Here is a 16,548-nt window from a genome sequence, read left to right on the forward strand (position 1 = left end):
CCCAAAATCTCTGTAAATGTTTATGAAAATTAATAAAATATAATTATAGAAAAAAAATACTGAAAAACAACGAACTCCTAAAACATTACACAACGTGGGTTAGCCTGGAAGACTAACCTGGAGGACATTATGCTGAGTGAAATATGTCAGTCAGAAAAGGACAAATACAGCATAATCCCATGGTTATAAAAATGGTCTGACATGGGGGGGTTGAGTGTAGAATATAAAGAGTGGATAAATAATGAATACTGCATTGGGACAGATGAGGGAAAATGCTATTTAAAAGGAATATATGTTTAGGCATTTTTTTGTATGACAACAACCTGGATTAAGAAGTGCATTGCAAAGTGAATTGGGGGAGGGGGTAAAGAAGGATGATAGAAAAGTTGGACAATGACTAGGGAGGATAGAAGGCTAATTGACGCCTTTGAGCTGTGGTGCTGGAGAAGAGTGTTGAAGGTACCATGGGCTGCTAGGAAAACGAACAGATTCATCCTGGAAAGGGTTAAACCAGGCGGCTTCTCGTAGGCAAGGATTCTGAGGCTTCTTCTGACATACTTTGGACATGTTGTAAGGTTCTTGGAGAAGGACATTATGCCTGGGCAGGTGGAAGGACAGCGCAGGAGAGGAAGGTCCTCTATGAGGTGGATTGATTCAGTGACTGGGGTAATCGGGATGGGTGTGTTGGAGACAGTGTGATTGGCACAGGACAGAGCAGAGTTTAGGGCTGTTGTATGTAGGGTCGCTATGAGTTGCAAGTGACTCAACTTCACATAACAACATCAACAACATGTAGATTGAAAAGATATGCATATAGGACAATCCTTGGCAGACACCCTTCCCAGTTTTGAACCCTGTTTCCTTGCTCTGTTCTGATGACTGCCTCCCGGGCCAAGTATAGGTTTCACCTAAGCACAATCAAGTGTTCTGGGATTCCCGTTCTTCTCAGAGTCAGCCACAGTTTGTTTTGCCTCTGCATAGTAAAACACAGATAGACATTCCTCTTGACAACTTAAGAAAAAGAAAAATAACCCAATCATAAAATGGACAAGAGCCATGAATAGACATTTTCCCAAAGACAATATTCAAACAGCCACTAAGCAAATGAAAATATGCTCAGCATCATTATCCACAAGAGAGATGCAAATCCAAGAATCAGACATACCATTTTACTCTCACTAGAATAGCCAAGTCTAAATCTCTTAGATGGTGAATGGTGGTGCTGGCTGAGTGCCGTTGAGTCAGAACCAACACATAACTGACCCTCCAGTAAATTTTCAGAGGCAGTAAACTGTGGCATCCACTTCTTAATCAGCATGCCTCTGGAAACTCTATGAACTTTGATAAATGTTGATAGCTATAGAAAGACTTCAGGCCTTTTTTTCATAGGGTCATTGTGTTCTACTTGATGGCAATCATCAACAACAACAATAAATCACATGGGAGGAGATTGCCTCCCATGTGAATTGATACCTTTGAGCTGTGGGTGGAAAAACATACAGATAGATTTCGGAGAAATTCAGACTAAGGGATTCTTGCAGACAAAGGTGATGAAGCTTCATCTCATACATTTTAGGCATGTTGTTAAGAGAGGTTATTCCTTGGAAAGAGATAATATGCTTGGAAAGGCGGAGCATCGGCAAAAGAGATGAAGACCCTCAACCAGATGAATTGACATTATTGTGATTGCAGCAATAGGTTCAAGTATGTCAGAAATGATGAGGATAGGACAGGGTTCAGATCTCTTGTTCATAGGGTCACTATGGGTTTTACTCAACTCGATGGCACACAACAACAGTGATGACATGTCACTAGGCCTGGGGATTGAGACTGTGACTGATGGAAATACATCCTGTTATAATAGCCACAGCAATGGGAGCGGCAAGGCGTGCCTCACTCTCTTTTTACAGTGAGAGGGGTGCTGCAACTTTGAAAATGCTTACATATGGGAGAGAACATGTGTGAGAACTCTGCTTCCTTCTGACTTTTTATTTCTACTTTCCTGTCAGAGAAAGACAACCTCTGCCCATATAAAATGCACTTCTGAAAAGTTTCCACCAAGTGGCAGCATCTACCATTAAGAAAGGCATCCTGACCTCGTCATGCCAGGATCTCCATAAAAGTGATCACCATTAGGCATTTTACTGTCTAGTTTGTCCATGTCAAACTTCTGGACCTGCTGAACCTTACACACACACTCTGTCAAGGAGGCCACTCTCTGGATGGCTGCACTAGACAAACCCAGGGGCTGGCAGGGGGCCCCATTCGCTGCTACACCACATGAACACTCAGGTTCTGCCCTAATCCAGGCAACAAGGAATGACATCTTTCTTCAGTATCTAGAGAAAACTCAGACTTCTGGAAGCTTCCTTTCCAGGAAAAAGTTGGATTTTGACATATGTACAGTGATGCCCATTAGAAACAACCAAATGCCAATCACAGGGAAATGACTAACTACATTGATATAATAACTACATGACACAATATTATGACTCTACTGAAAGCGGTCATTTTGTACTTTGAAATAACTGCATAACATTCCCAGAATGGCTAAAGGAGGAAATATATTAAGCTGTATGATTTCATATCATGTGCATTTTGTTGTTGTGTGCCATCAAGTCAGAACGAATTCATAGCTGACCCTCTAGTGGGTTTTCAGAGGCAGTAAATTGCACAGGAGGAGATGGCCCATTTTTCTCCCAGGAAGCAATTTGTGGATTTGAACCAGATGGCTTTGGGATTGCAGCACAGCTTCTTATCACTAGGCCACCAGAGTGTCCTACATTGGATATAATGGAGACATACAGAAATACTAAAAAGAGATGTATCAAAAACCTTAGCATCAATTTTTATTGCTTGAAATCTCTCTCTCTCTCTCTCTCTCTCTCTCTCTTTATCTACAGTTGTTAGGTATCACTGACTTGACTACAACTCACAGTGACCCTTTGAACGACAGATCTGAAAGTTGCCCTATTTTGCATCATCCTCCCAACTTCAGACACGAGTGGGCCATTGTTACAGTCACTGTGTCAGTCTATCTTGTTGAGTGTCTTCCTCTCTTTTACTGACCTCATGCCTTTCCAAGTATGATGTCTTTTTCCAAAGACCAGCCCATCCTGATAACATGTCCAGAGTATGTATGTGAGACAGAGCATCATCCTTACCTCTGAGGTGCTGACTGCTGACTGGCTTCTCTCTGGCTTCTCTCTCTCCTCTCTCTCCTCTCTCCTCTCCCCTCTCTCCCTCTCTCTCTCTCCTCATACACACTCTTTCTCTCTTTCCTTCTCTACCTCTTTTTTTCTTCTCACTCATTCTCTCTCTCTCTGTACATGTATATATAGTCACTAATTTGTGCCATCGAGTGGACTACAGCTTACAGTGGCCCTGTGAACCCTGCCCTATCTTGAGCCAATCTCACTGTCTCTAACACACTTGACTTCATTGCCAGTCACTGTGTCAACCCATCTCATCCAGAGTCTTCCTCTCCTTCACTGTCCCTCCACCCTTCCAAGCATGATGCTCTTCTCCAAGGATTGGTCCCTCCAGCCTATATGCTTAACATATATTAGATGGAGCTTCAAAATTCTAGCCTTCAAGGAGCAAATTGATTTCACCTTCTCCAGGACTCACCTGTTTATTCTCATGGCAGTCCATGATATAGTCGATACTCTTCAGCAACACAACACGAAGGCATTGATTCTTCATCTGTTATCTTGACAGGGCAAGTTTCAGATCTGTTGTTCAAAGGGTCATTGTGAGTTGTAGTCAACTTAAGTATTGCCACTTGAGGCTTGAATTTGTTCTTTAGTTCCTTGAATTTAGGAAATGCTGAGTGAGTTTGTGCTTTTGATTTTCCTGATTTCTTCCCCTTGCTTTGGCCTCTGAGCATTTTAATGCAATATTTGGTCAGAGACAGAGACATCCATCTCTGTCTTTTCTTCCTCCTTTGTCTTTGTAATGACCTTTTGCATTCCTCAAGGTTGATATTCTTGGTACCTTCCCACAGCTCATCTGGTCCTTGTTCATTAGTGTTCAAAGTCTCAAACCTGTTCCTGAGATGGTTTTAAAATTCAGATGAGACAGACTTAAGGTCTAATTTTGTTTCTTGTGTTCTTGTGAATTTGTTTTAATTATAGATAGATAGATAGATAGATAGATAGATAGATAGATAGATAGATAGAGATATAGATATATCTCATCAGTTTCAGCTAGCTTCCTGATCCAAGTATAGGTTTCACATAAGTACAATCAAGTGTTCTGGATGCCTATTCTTCTCTGAGGCAGCCATAATTTGTTTTGGTCCACACAGTCAAATGTCTTTGCATTGTCAATGAAACACAGATCGACATTCCTCTGGTATTCCCTGCTTTCATTCAAGATCTTGCTAACATTGGCTATAATATCCCTCCTAGCACAGCCTCTTCTAAATCCAACCTGCACATCTGGCCGTTGATGTGCTGTTCCAGTCATTTTTGAAAATTTTCAGTTGAATCTTGCTTTCATATGATATTAATGATATTGTTCAATAACTTCTGCAATCTGTCAGGTCATCTTTCTTTGGAATGAGAACTAATATGGATAGATCTCTTCCAGTCAGTTGGCCAGGTGGTTGTCCTCCAGATTTCTTGGCACCACTTGGTAAGCACATCCAGGGCAACGGCTGTTCGTTGCAATATGTCAATTGGTATGCTGTCAATTCCTAGGGCTTTGTTTTTGCCAATTCTTTCAGAGCAGCTTGAACTTCTCCCTTCATCACCAGAGGCTCTTGCTCATACGTTGTTTCATGAAATTCTTCTGTGTAAGCCAATCCCTTTTGGTATAGTGACTCTGTATACTCCTTCCATCTTCTTTTAATACTTACTGGGTTGTTTAATATTCTACCCAAAGCAACGTGAAGTTTGCCTTTGTTCTTCAGTTCCTTCACCTTCAGAAATGCAAAACAAGTTCAGCCCTTTTGATTTTCTGACTCCAGCTCTTTGCATATATAATTATAATAATCTTTTCTTCCCGAGCTGCCCTTTGAAATCTTCTGTTCAGCTCCTTAGTTTCTTCCCTTTGCTTTGGCTTCTTGGTGCTCTAATGCAGTATTCAATGTCTCCTCTGACATCCATCTTGGTCTTTTCTTCCTCCTCTGTCTTTGTAATGACATTTTGCATTCTTCATGGATGATATTCCTGATATCCTCCCACAACTCATCTGGCCTTCACTCATTAGTGTTCAAGGCTTCAAACCTGTTACTGAGATGGTTTTGAAGTTCTAGTGGGATAGACTGAAGATAAAATTTTGGTTCCTGTGGATTTGATTTAATTTTCTCTAGTTTCATCTTGAACTTGCATATGAGTAGTTGGTGGTCTGTTTCACAGTCAGCACCTGATCTAGTTTTTATGTAGCTGATATTTAGCTTCTCCAGTGATTCTTTACTACATGTAAATTTTCTTTAGCACAGAATATGGGTATTCTGTAAAATAAGATGTTATGTGATTTAGATATTATACAAACACCATTTTTAAAACCCTGTGAGAAAATACTTCTCATCAGTCTTGTTGTTGCTGCTGCTTGAAGGGCCCCAGCTATGAATAAAAGGGTGATCACTGAGGGGGAGATGAAGTGAGAATGAGAGGAGAGCATTCAGCCTCATCCACGGCTCAGCCTTCAGGCTCACTGGACAAGGTCTAAGACCCTATACCCAGAGCCTCTACCTCACCTGCCTGTTTCACATCTGTGCTGCATTAACCTGGGTGTGCAGCCTTTAAAGACATTAGGGAAGATAATGAAAAGAGAGCTGCTTTCTCTTTTTAGAAATGCAAACATCCTACCAAAATATGTGCTGTGTTTGTAATTAGGGGAAAAAAACAGAAACTTTACTATTTAAGATAAACTATATAACCTAGGGGAGCTCTGGTGACCTAGTGGCATGAAGCTGCGCTGCAATTCCAAAGGCTTGCAGTTCGAATCCATCAGCTGCTCCTCAGGAGAAAGATGGGCAATCTCCTCCTGTGCAATTAACTGCCTCTGAAAACCACCAGAGGGTCAGCTATGGGTAGGTTCTGACTCAAGGGTACACAACAACAACAACAGCAATATAATCAATCAATTACCCTTTGAGAGGGTGAGGAGGAGTGCTGCCAAACCAAAGGCAGGTGGCTCGAATCCAACCACTGGTCCTCAGGAGAAGGATGTATGATCAACTCCCAGGTGATTTATAGTCTCTGAAAACTCACAGGAGGGTAAGCTGTGAATCAGTTCTGACTTGATGGCGATGAGTATATGAGTGAGTGAATTAGTGAATTACAGTGCCCAATCACCCCTTCACGCAACTGTGTATTACCTCCCTCCCCTCCCATCTCTGGTAACCACCAAGGCAGCTTCTTCCAAGTTTCATTTCCTATTTCCTGTGTGGTTTAAAAACCACATTTCCTTCCTTCCTTCCTTCCTTCCTTCCTTCCTTCCTTCCTTCCTTCCTTCCTTCCTTCCTCTTAAAAAACAAACCCAACACCTCATGTTCTTTTTTTAAGCTCGAATTGTATGTGTTGTGTACTGTAGAGTCAGAACTGACCCATAGCTGACTTTCTGGTGGGTTTTCAGAGGCAGTTAACTGCACAGGAAGAGATTGCCGATCTTTCTCCCACAGAGTGGCTGGTGGCTTCGAGCTGCCTGCCTTCCAGATTGCAGCACAGCTTCTTGCCACTAGGCCACCAGAGAAGAGAAACCGGAATGCTTTTGGGAGGATGTGCAAAATTTTTAGTAATTTTCTTTCTTTTTAAATCACACATGAATGTTTATACAGCTTTATGAGTACAGAGAGATCTAAGCCAATCTCTGTATCCTCCACTGTGGAGCCTAAACCCAGCCCAAGGGAGTTCTGTTGGTATGGTAAGCAGGGAATTCACTAACCCAAAGACCACTCCTCTCTAGTGGCTCAACTCCACCAGGTGCTTGGAGAAAGAAAGATAGGCAATCTCCTTTGCAATTTACAGCCTCAAAAACACACCAGAGGGTCAGCTATGACTCAATTCCAATTTAATAGCAATGGCTTTGACTTTGACACCAGACCCAATACCTCATCAGAGGCCACATAGATGACATAGAGGATACCAATGGTCATGTTTTCAGGTCACCAAAGCCTATACTTCCTACTGTTTGGGATGTCCAGAGGAGAAGACTAGAAAGCAATGCAGTCACCCTTCAAAACCCAGGCTTTTTGCTGTTAGATAGATCTGGATTCACATCCCAGCTCCACCAATTACCACCTTTATGACCCAGGTAATTTATGTAACCTTCCTGAACCTGGGATCCTCATTAGAAATTGGAAACGATCATACCCGGATTCATCCATGCATGTGTGCATGCATTCAGCAGTCACAGGGTTTATACTACTTGTCAGGCATTGCTTTAGGCTCTGATGCTGGGGTGGTGAGTGATGAACAAGACAGATACGACGACTGGCCTCGTGGAGTTAGTACTAAATGGCTTTCAGCTTGTTGTGAGGATTAAGTAACACTTGAAGAAAGCCTAGACCGTGCCTGCTGCACATTAGGTGCTCAGTGGAGGAGAAAGTGGGAGTCACTGCGGCTGTTATTTCCATTCTTCCAGCAATCTCTCACCTGCCTGGCTGTTCCGGATACTTCTGCTTGGTGTAGGCCTCAAGGGTGGCATAAACTTTCTCTCGCAAAGTCTCTACCTCAGACGGATTGGATAGGCCTTTGGCATCTGAAACAAAAGACATCTGAGTTAGCCTCCAGCTCCCTACCTCCGATAGATGCCCTTCCACAGCGGCTGCCCATTGACTTCGGCCACCTTCCCTGGAGGGTCCAGATAGGGGAGAGGGACAATCATAAAATCAACAAGTCAGTCTTGGGTAACCCCTTGCTCTCTCTGTGCCTTGACCTCCCCCAATAAACACAGAAGCAACGATTTTAAACATGTTAGTAACCAAATGAACCCACTCTTTCACTCTGAAGTTAAGAGTCTCCTTCCACTCAGAACATTCTAGAAGTAAACTTGCACACAGGTATCGTCTGTCTATCTTGTGCTTAAGCACAGACTGATGGATGAGATAGGGTACAAAATGGAGCCAATCAATGAGCTAACGGCTTCACTTAGAAAATAATCTATGTGCATAAAAAGTGACACGGTCCTGAAAATGACCATTCTTGACCCACTGCAACATTTGGCAGAGCTGCTCTGTGCCTCCTTACAACAGTTTTCCTGCCTAGCATTCAGGACTGGCTCTCTCGCTCTTCTACTGAGGCCCTTCTCTGATGGTTCCTCCAGCTCTTCCTTTTCTTCCAGCCTGCTCAATGCTTGGCCCTCAGCACTCTTGCCTCTTCAGTATTTACTGGCTCCTTAGCTGATCCCAGTCAGACTTAGAGCCTTCCATGCCAGGTATATGCCGACAGCTCTCAAATGTCTATTTCTGGCCCTGGCTTCTCTCCTAACTTGACTCCCATAAGCAATTGTTTCCTGGATAGCTATCTTTGTTTATCTCCTCTCCATTGCAGGCTTGAAATGTCCACAGATAAAAAACCCTGATCTCTGACCACTCACCATCAGAACTTGCTATCCCTGGAGAATTTCCCTTGTCTCAGTAAATGAGAACTCCATTTTTCCATTTGTTTGGGCAAACAAGACAAGACAAAAAACTCTAAGAGTTATATTTTCTTCCTTTCACATTCTATGTCCTAATTCATCAGCAAATCCCATTGGCTTTACCTAAAAATACATCTACTTTCTGAGCATTTTCCACTACTTTCCATTCACTAAGACTTGCCATCACCTCTCACCTCCAGTGGCCCCAAATATGCACCCTCCACACCCATTCAAAACACTTTTCAAGGTGACTCTGGAGAACAGAAACCAAGAATGGTTGGCCTTGTTCTCTCAGGGACAGGATACCTGGCCCTGCCTTCTCTGTCTCAGCTGAGCTGGGGGATGACAGAGTGGAAGACTCCTAGCAGCCATGGAGGGGAAGAGCTAATCCCCACGTGGTCACCTGGGTTAAACAGCACGATGGCTCGCAGGCACCCCAGCTCCGACTTATCCATCTGCATATCTTTCATTTTGGAAACCAGCTCCGTCAGAACTCTGTTCTCAGGAAAGAAGGGCAGATGACAAGAAAATCATCATTATTACGACAGAGGCTCATAAAGTGGATTCAAGCAATATTTAATAAGTACACATCCCACTTTCTAGATGACACACCAGGTGTTGGGTAGGGATGAGACATGAGTAAGACAGATGCCGTGCCTGATCTCAAGAAGCCAACATTTTAATTGAAGAAGCAGACTCAGAAATGACAAACAAGAACAAAAAGCCCAGTGAGGTAAGCAAAGGCTAGGGCAACAACCAGGAGGAGGCAATGAAACCTGAGGGGAGGTCTGGATAGGTATTGGAGAGAGAACTCAGGAATGAATAAAAATGAAAGCTGGAAAGCAAGATAAGGGCATTGCATGCCCAGAAGATTCCAGCAAAGGGCAACATGCAGTGACAATTTCATGAGGTGTGGGGTAAACCACTTCAGTGATGTCTGCTTGTCTCTGTGTTGTGGGAAACAGGTTGTAGGAAAGTGTAGAAAGGAGAAGAGACATTTCAGTGGTTATTTACAATGGAAGTGGAAAGAAGACACAGGTCTAGCACTGAACCTTACTCTCCTTTTCACCAGTTCTCCATCCCCTCATCCCCAAGTCATTATTCTTTAGTCACTTCACTCTGTTCTTTTCATGAGACAACCTGGTTTTATGTTTTACAGCTACAGATACAGAATCCCAGACTGAGGTGTGACTGTCCTACTGAAGTGGGTCTGCTTCTGATTCAGCTCCTCCCCTAGAGAGCCTGGTGTGGAGCCAGCAAATCTTGTTTGGCATGCTGAAGATAGATTTGGGAACCAAACCAAGAACGGAGTCCCCAGCACCTAGAATAACCAGTTCAATCCCTCTACTTAATAGTCATCATCATAATCTACTCTCTTCACTGGAAACCCACAGGGATACCAGGTTCTTCCGTCAGCTCAGAAACTATGCTGACCTTTGACTGGTTCTGTCTTCTTGTAATTTCAATCTTTCTTTTCAACTCTCCCCAGTACTCTAGATTCATGTTTGCATGTACTTCATGTTTCTGCTTCTAGGCTTGTGACACTGTTTGGACTGCCCACCCCAAATCCCTGCATGGGCACACACACACACACACACACACACACACACACACACTCCACAAAACTGGAGGCAGAAAGGAGACACCTGTCAAAAATAGAGCCAACGCCAGCACTGTGAGCACTGCTCCGATGGACGTGTAAACCCGTGGCTAGAAGGATGCCATCCTGCACAGAAACCGAGCGGTGGGAGAAAGAGGCGATCAGCAACTCATTCCACCCTACGAGAATAAGCAGGAGGGAAACCAGTCAGGTTCTCATTTCACAGAAAATCATGCAATGCAGATCTTTTTATATCCATGTAATAAAAGGAGTTCCTGGTGCAAAGAGTTAACATATAGTGTGAAACACAATGTATAGTGAACTTTGTATGCAAGCCAATATAAAATAAAATTTTTAGCATACTTTGGTTGCTAACCAAATGGTTGTGAGTTCTAGTCCACCAAGAGGTTCCTTGGAGAAAGACTGATTGGTTTACTTCTGAAAAATCAGCCATTCAGAACCTTCTGAAGCAAAGTATTGCTCTCACTCACTTCTAACCCCAAGTTAGAAACAACTTGATGACAAAAATAAAAGGGAGATGGGAATCAAGGGAAGGTAAGAATGAGATACCTAATTAGTAAGACAATAAGAAGAAAACGTGGGTCTCCTGACTTGTAGGCAGCCCACCCTTCCCAGTTTCTCCAACACAGCATGTGACAGCAGTTTGAGGACAAAGATTGTGTTTTTCCCAGTCAATCCACAAATACAGATTGAAGAGTTAACGGGCACCCGTGTCAGCTATACATGTGTTTGCTGATGTGATAGATAAAGATAGTACCCTTTGCAGTCTCTGCCGCAGGTCCTGACACTCTAGTTTGATTTCCTCGGCATAGTCTAGCAGCATCTTGCGCAGCATGCTGTTTTCAGTGGATACCCGGCGAGTGCTCATTATCTAATGAAGGAGCAAGTGATCGGACGGGTTCCAGTGCTTAGCCAATCATCATGAATTCCCCTGCTTACTTGGTGACAAAGAGGAGAGATGGCATGTGTCAACGGACCACACTGTGTCCCAGAAATGGAAGGCAAGAGAGAATATAGCACACCGAATCTTAAAATAGGAAGGGACCTTGGAGTTTATCTAGAGCAAATGTGAGTAACAGTCTTTGGCTTTCCTTTACCTCATTTGTGAATTGAGAATATTGCTGTTTGCCAGCTTCAGAAAATGATGGCGGTGCTGTAGTTCCAGGACTCTGCTGACCTAGTCTATGGGGAATTGCACTAACCCAAAGGCAATGTCCTTCTGGAAGTTCAAGTCCATCAGTAGCTTTGAGAGAGAAAAATGGGCAGCCTTCCTATGTGATTTATGTTGCTATGTGCCACCAGGTCAGAAGTGACTCACAGCTGACCCTCTAGTGGGTTTTCAGAGGCATTAAATTGGATGGGAGGAGATTGTCCATCTTCCATGGAGCACTGCTGCATTTGACCCTGCCTTTAGGTTGGTATCACACCTCCTGAGAACGTGCTGGAGGGTCAGTTACAAGTCAGTTCTGACTTGACAACAATGAAGTGTCTGTTAATTTGATTATTGTTGAGTGCTTAAGGTGCTCATCTGTAACCAAGTTTCGCAGTTTGGACCCACCAGGTGCTCCATAGGAGAAAGATCAGTCTGCTTCTGTAAAAATTTGCTGCTGTTGTTGTTGTTAGGTGCAACTAACATAGAGCTAGCTAGAGCAATTAGCTCTGCGTCAGAAGGTGCTCAGAGCTCCTTGCAAGAAGTTTACCACAAGTCTATGACACTGAAAGAAGCCATTAAGTCTCCTCTCATCATTCTCAAACAAGTAATGGAGGGAAAGCTGAATACAACTAACATAGAGCTAGCCACAGTGCAGCCTGGCCAGAATTTTCACATGTTCACAAAGGAAGAACTTGAAGAAGTTATCAAGGACATTTAAGGAAGTGTGATCCTCCTTCAAAACTTATCTGGGACAATTTCATTTCTCCTTGTTACCCTCAAATTTTATTCCTAGGTCCTGTTCCTTGGAGAATCTCCAGTGTGTGTGCATTTTTTTTTATGATGACTGTATGTAAGGGCAGATCTGAAATAAAGAGAATTTTAAAATAAAAAAAAAGATGCAATCCATATTGAACACTAAATTCTTTGATTGTCTACAGAAAATACTTCAAGTCCTCCTGACTTTCAGCAAGCAAGGTTTTTTCATGATGCCACATTCTTCTTCATGGAATCCAGTTTCTCAAATAATTTGCCCAGTGTACAGTGTGAATAGGTGTGGAGAAAGGATACAACCCTGATGTACATCTTTTTTACTTTTAAACCATGTATTGTTCTACTGCTCTATTAGCAAAGCAGCCTCTTGGTCTAGGTCTTGGTGTTGCATGAAAACAATTAAGTATTTGTTATAGAGAAATTATGGTACATTCACACAATAGAATATTACATATAATTGAATTTGAAAAAAAAAAAAAGGTAGGAACTCGCTCAGCATGTCTCGAGCTGAAGGAACTGAAGAACAAAATCAAGCCTTGAGCTGTAATACTAACAGATACTGTGGGAACTACATTGAATGATCCAGGAAGCATCAAAAAAAGATGGAGGTTATCACAGTCCAAGGAATAAAGAGACTGTCAAATACAGCCAGAAGTGCAAAATGTGAAGAGGATAAAATTGATGCATGGGACCTTTCGAAGATTAAATTCATGTGTACATCAAAAACTTTTCCCAGCAGGGTGAAAAGAAAACCTACAGACTGGGAACAAACATTTGGTAACAACATCTCAGACAAGAATCTTATAACAATAGTTTACAGAATACTCCTGGGCCTCCACAAGGAAAAGACAGTTAACCTAATTACAAAATGGGCAAATGACATGGAAAGAATTTTCACAGAGGAAGACATTCAAATGGCAAACAGACATATGAAGAAATACTCCAATTCACTGGCAATAAGAGAGATGCAAATCAAAACCACAATGAGGTACCATCTCATTCCAGTAACAGTGACAAAGTTTTAACAGGGAAGCAAGTAAGAAATGTTGGAGAGGATGTGGCAAAAAAGGAACTCTGACACACTGTCGGTGAAACTATAAAATGGTACAACCATTCTGGAAGGGAGTTTGGTGCTTCCTCAAAAAGCTGGACATAGAAATTCTATATGACACACCTATTCCACTACTTGGAATATACCCCGAGAAAATGAGAACTGAGGCACAAACAGAGATTTGTACAACAATGTTCACAACAGCATTATTCACCATTGCAAGAACATGGAAGCAGCCCAACCACAAATGAATGGATTGAGAAATTATGGTACATTCACACAATGGAATATTATGCAGCATGCAGGAACAATGATTTTGTAAATTATTACCTAATGAGAGAGACTGGAGAGCATTATGCTGAGTGAACAAACTCAGTCCCATAAGGATAAATATTGTATAAAACCATTATTGTAGAATGAGTACAAGGATCCAGGAGGGGTGGGAGAGACTGGAAGCTGAAGGATGAGGGTGTTCAGGGGGAGGGGGATTAATCATGGGGTTGTACAATTTGACGGGGAGGTGAGGGAAATTGAAAGAATTTGTTCTTAAAAATAATATATTCAAATTTTGTAAATAAACCAGTAGAAAATATTTTTTAAAAACCAAGAAGATAGAGGGAATACACAGAATCACTGTACCAAAAGAATTGGCAGACACTGAAATATTTCAGGAAGTACAATATGATTAAGAGTCAATGGCAATGAAGGAAGAAGTTCAAGCTACACTGAAGGCATTGACAGAAAAATAAGGCCCCCAGAATTGATGGGATACTAGCTGACATGCTTGAACTAACAGATGCAGGCCTGGACATGCTCACCAGTCCATGCCAAGAAACTTGGAGATAGCTGCCTGGACAATTGACTGGAAGAGATCCACAGTTGTTCCCATTTTCAAGAAAGATAACCCAATAAAATATGAAGATTATCACACAGTATCATTAATATGATAAGTAATCAAAATCCTGTTGAAGATCATTCAAAAACTACTCAAACAGTATATAGACAGAGAACTTCCAGATATTCAAGCTGGATTTAGAAGAGGTCGTGACACCAGGAATATCATTGCTGATGTCAGATAGATCTTGGTGAAAGCAGAGAATACCAAAAGAATATCTATTTGTGCTTTATTGATTATGTAATGGCATCTGACTGTGTTGTTCATAACCAACTATGGCTAACATTGAGAAGAACAGGAATCCCAGAACACTTAATTATCCTCATGCAAAACCTTTTAACTAGACCAAAAGACTTATGTGACTAGAGGAAGAGAACGTGGCGTGATAAAGATTTACAGTCTTGGAAATCCCATGAAGTAGTCCTACTCTGCCCCATGGGGCTTCCAAGGAGGCAGATCAGACTTAGTGACAGTGGATATTAAAAATGGGTTTCAGATTACCATCAATAAAAGTAATTTAACAATCTTTGCAAATTATTTGTAAATTTATGTGGAAAGTGTCCTGCTTCTCCACTAAGAAACAAATGAGTTAGAGTTCATCAGATGCTTGCCTTCAGCATCCCAATGGTACTTTTGTACAGTAGCCCAGGTAATTGACCAGGAATCAAGGGAAGAGAGTATGCTTTACCTGCTCGGAGCAGAATGACCTGGTCCTCCAACGTGAGGTCAGAGAAGTGGGGAATGCGCTTGGCCCATTCAACAAGGGTAAAAAGCTGTTTGTCGGCAGCATGGCATATGTTGGTGACTGGGTCATTTGTCTGTGAAAGGAATAAAATATTCTGATGGATAGGACTTGGATGCTAAGATAACCCCCTCTCCCATCTCCAACCCCCCATCTAAGAAATGAAAGCCCAATGGAGTAAGGCCACTTACTGAGTTCTCCATATTCATGTCACCATAGGATTCTGTCTTTGGTTCAACAGCAAGTTCAGCTTCTAGAATCCTCTCCACAGGCATGTCTTCATGACCACTATTGGCAGACTCCGCTTCACTCTCAGCCCGTTCTCGGCTCCTCTGTCTCTCCTCTTGCACAGCTGACAGGCATAAAGACATGAAGAGGTTACAAAGACAACCACCAGAAAGTTCGCTGACCTTTCTACCCTCAACTTCCTCATCTGTGAAATGGGGATCATCATGGTGCTAAATCAGGGATGCGGTAAAGTTGGCAGATGAAGCTAGGGGGAAAAAGCCACTTGCTTAAGCCTGAGTAGAACTATGTGGTCTTCTAGTCTTTCTTTTTCCATTATAATGCTAACTTAGTAGTTTGCATTTTAAAGATATCATTCTTGGAAGGTTGGAGGAAGATTCCCCATCAAGATGGATTAACATGGTGACTGCAGCAACGTGCTCAAGTGCATTGTTCCGTGAGATGGCACAGGATAGGACAGGTTTCAGATCTGTCATTCACATTGTTGCTCTGAATCAGACCCTACTTAACAGCACTTAACAACAGCAACTACCTCAAATGGTGCTTATAGATTGCTTTCCTCCTGACAATCCAGCACTCCCTTGCTGGCCCTGCAGTCTCCCACACCTTTCCTCTGCCTGCTTTCTCTGATAAACTGTGAGCATGTAAGAGTTAAGTAGCAAGTGCATCACTGTGAAAACTCCCTCTGCTGGGTCCCATGCATCATCCGTGGCATTCACGTCCCATTAGGTCTGCCCTTCATACACAGGCCTGAACACCTGATCTGACTTGTCAGGGAAAATCTTTGGGGAATTGGCTGTGGGTAAGTGGGTAAATGCAAGGGCGGAGTGGTCTCGCCCAGATGACATTTCAGAAACAGTGGCTGAATGGGATTGGGGGAGGGCAGAGAGGGAAAAGTGTAGATTGGAATTATTTCAGTCTTTCAAGGGTTTTTATCGACATATATTCCAATTCTCAAGACTCTCTGCATTTGTATACCAAGGCAGCCAAAATCAAACTAATTTCTACCAAGTCAATCATGACTCACAGTGATCCTATAAGACAGTAGATCAAACCCATAGGGTTTCCAAGGCTGCAACTCTTTATGGAAACTGACTTGTTTCATCTTTTACCTAAAGAGCAGCCAGTGCTTTTGAGTCTCTAACTTTCGGTTAACAGCTGAATACTTAATTAACTACTGCACCATCAAGGCTACACGGTTAAGACAGATTTTCAAAATTCTGTCCTCTTCAGTGAGAGAACTGTCTCTGGTTAGCTTCCATTATCTAGAAGGATATACTTTTCATCTTGTTTCCCCCAGCTCTGGTGGCCTAATGGGTAAGGAGTTGAGTTGCCAACCCAAAGAGGGTGGTTCTAATCCATCAGCTGTTTCTTGTGAGAAAGATAGGCAATCTCCATATAATGTATAGCTTCTGAAACCCCAAGCATACAGAAGCGATTCCCAATAGCAATAAGTGGAATTCATAATGAGGATGCAGTT

At 42.4% G+C, this 16,548-nt stretch overlaps 1 protein-coding gene across 1 annotated transcript in view; it reads right to left on the reverse strand.

Annotated features, from left to right (window-relative positions):
* The window catches only part of RXRG (retinoid X receptor, gamma), a 107,273-nt gene that overhangs the window by 10,192 nt on the left and 80,533 nt on the right, over positions 1-16,548 (reverse strand). Inside the window, exons 5-9 of the mRNA XM_006887375.1 lie at positions 15,014-15,174; positions 14,769-14,898; positions 10,236-10,368; positions 8,993-9,084; positions 7,605-7,710 (exon numbers count right to left, since the gene is read on the reverse strand). Of these exons, the coding sequence (XP_006887437.1) occupies positions 7,605-7,710; positions 8,993-9,084; positions 10,236-10,368; positions 14,769-14,898; positions 15,014-15,174 (622 nt within the window). The remainder of the gene's footprint in view (positions 1-7,604; positions 7,711-8,992; positions 9,085-10,235; positions 10,369-14,768; positions 14,899-15,013; positions 15,175-16,548) is intronic.

The sequence above is a fragment of the Elephantulus edwardii genome, unplaced genomic scaffold (genome assembly GCF_000299155.1).
Source record: "Elephantulus edwardii isolate Elephantulus edwardi_28Jun2011 unplaced genomic scaffold, EleEdw1.0 scaffold00057, whole genome shotgun sequence".
In the NCBI taxonomy this organism is placed as follows: Eukaryota; Metazoa; Chordata; class Mammalia; order Macroscelidea; family Macroscelididae; genus Elephantulus; species Elephantulus edwardii.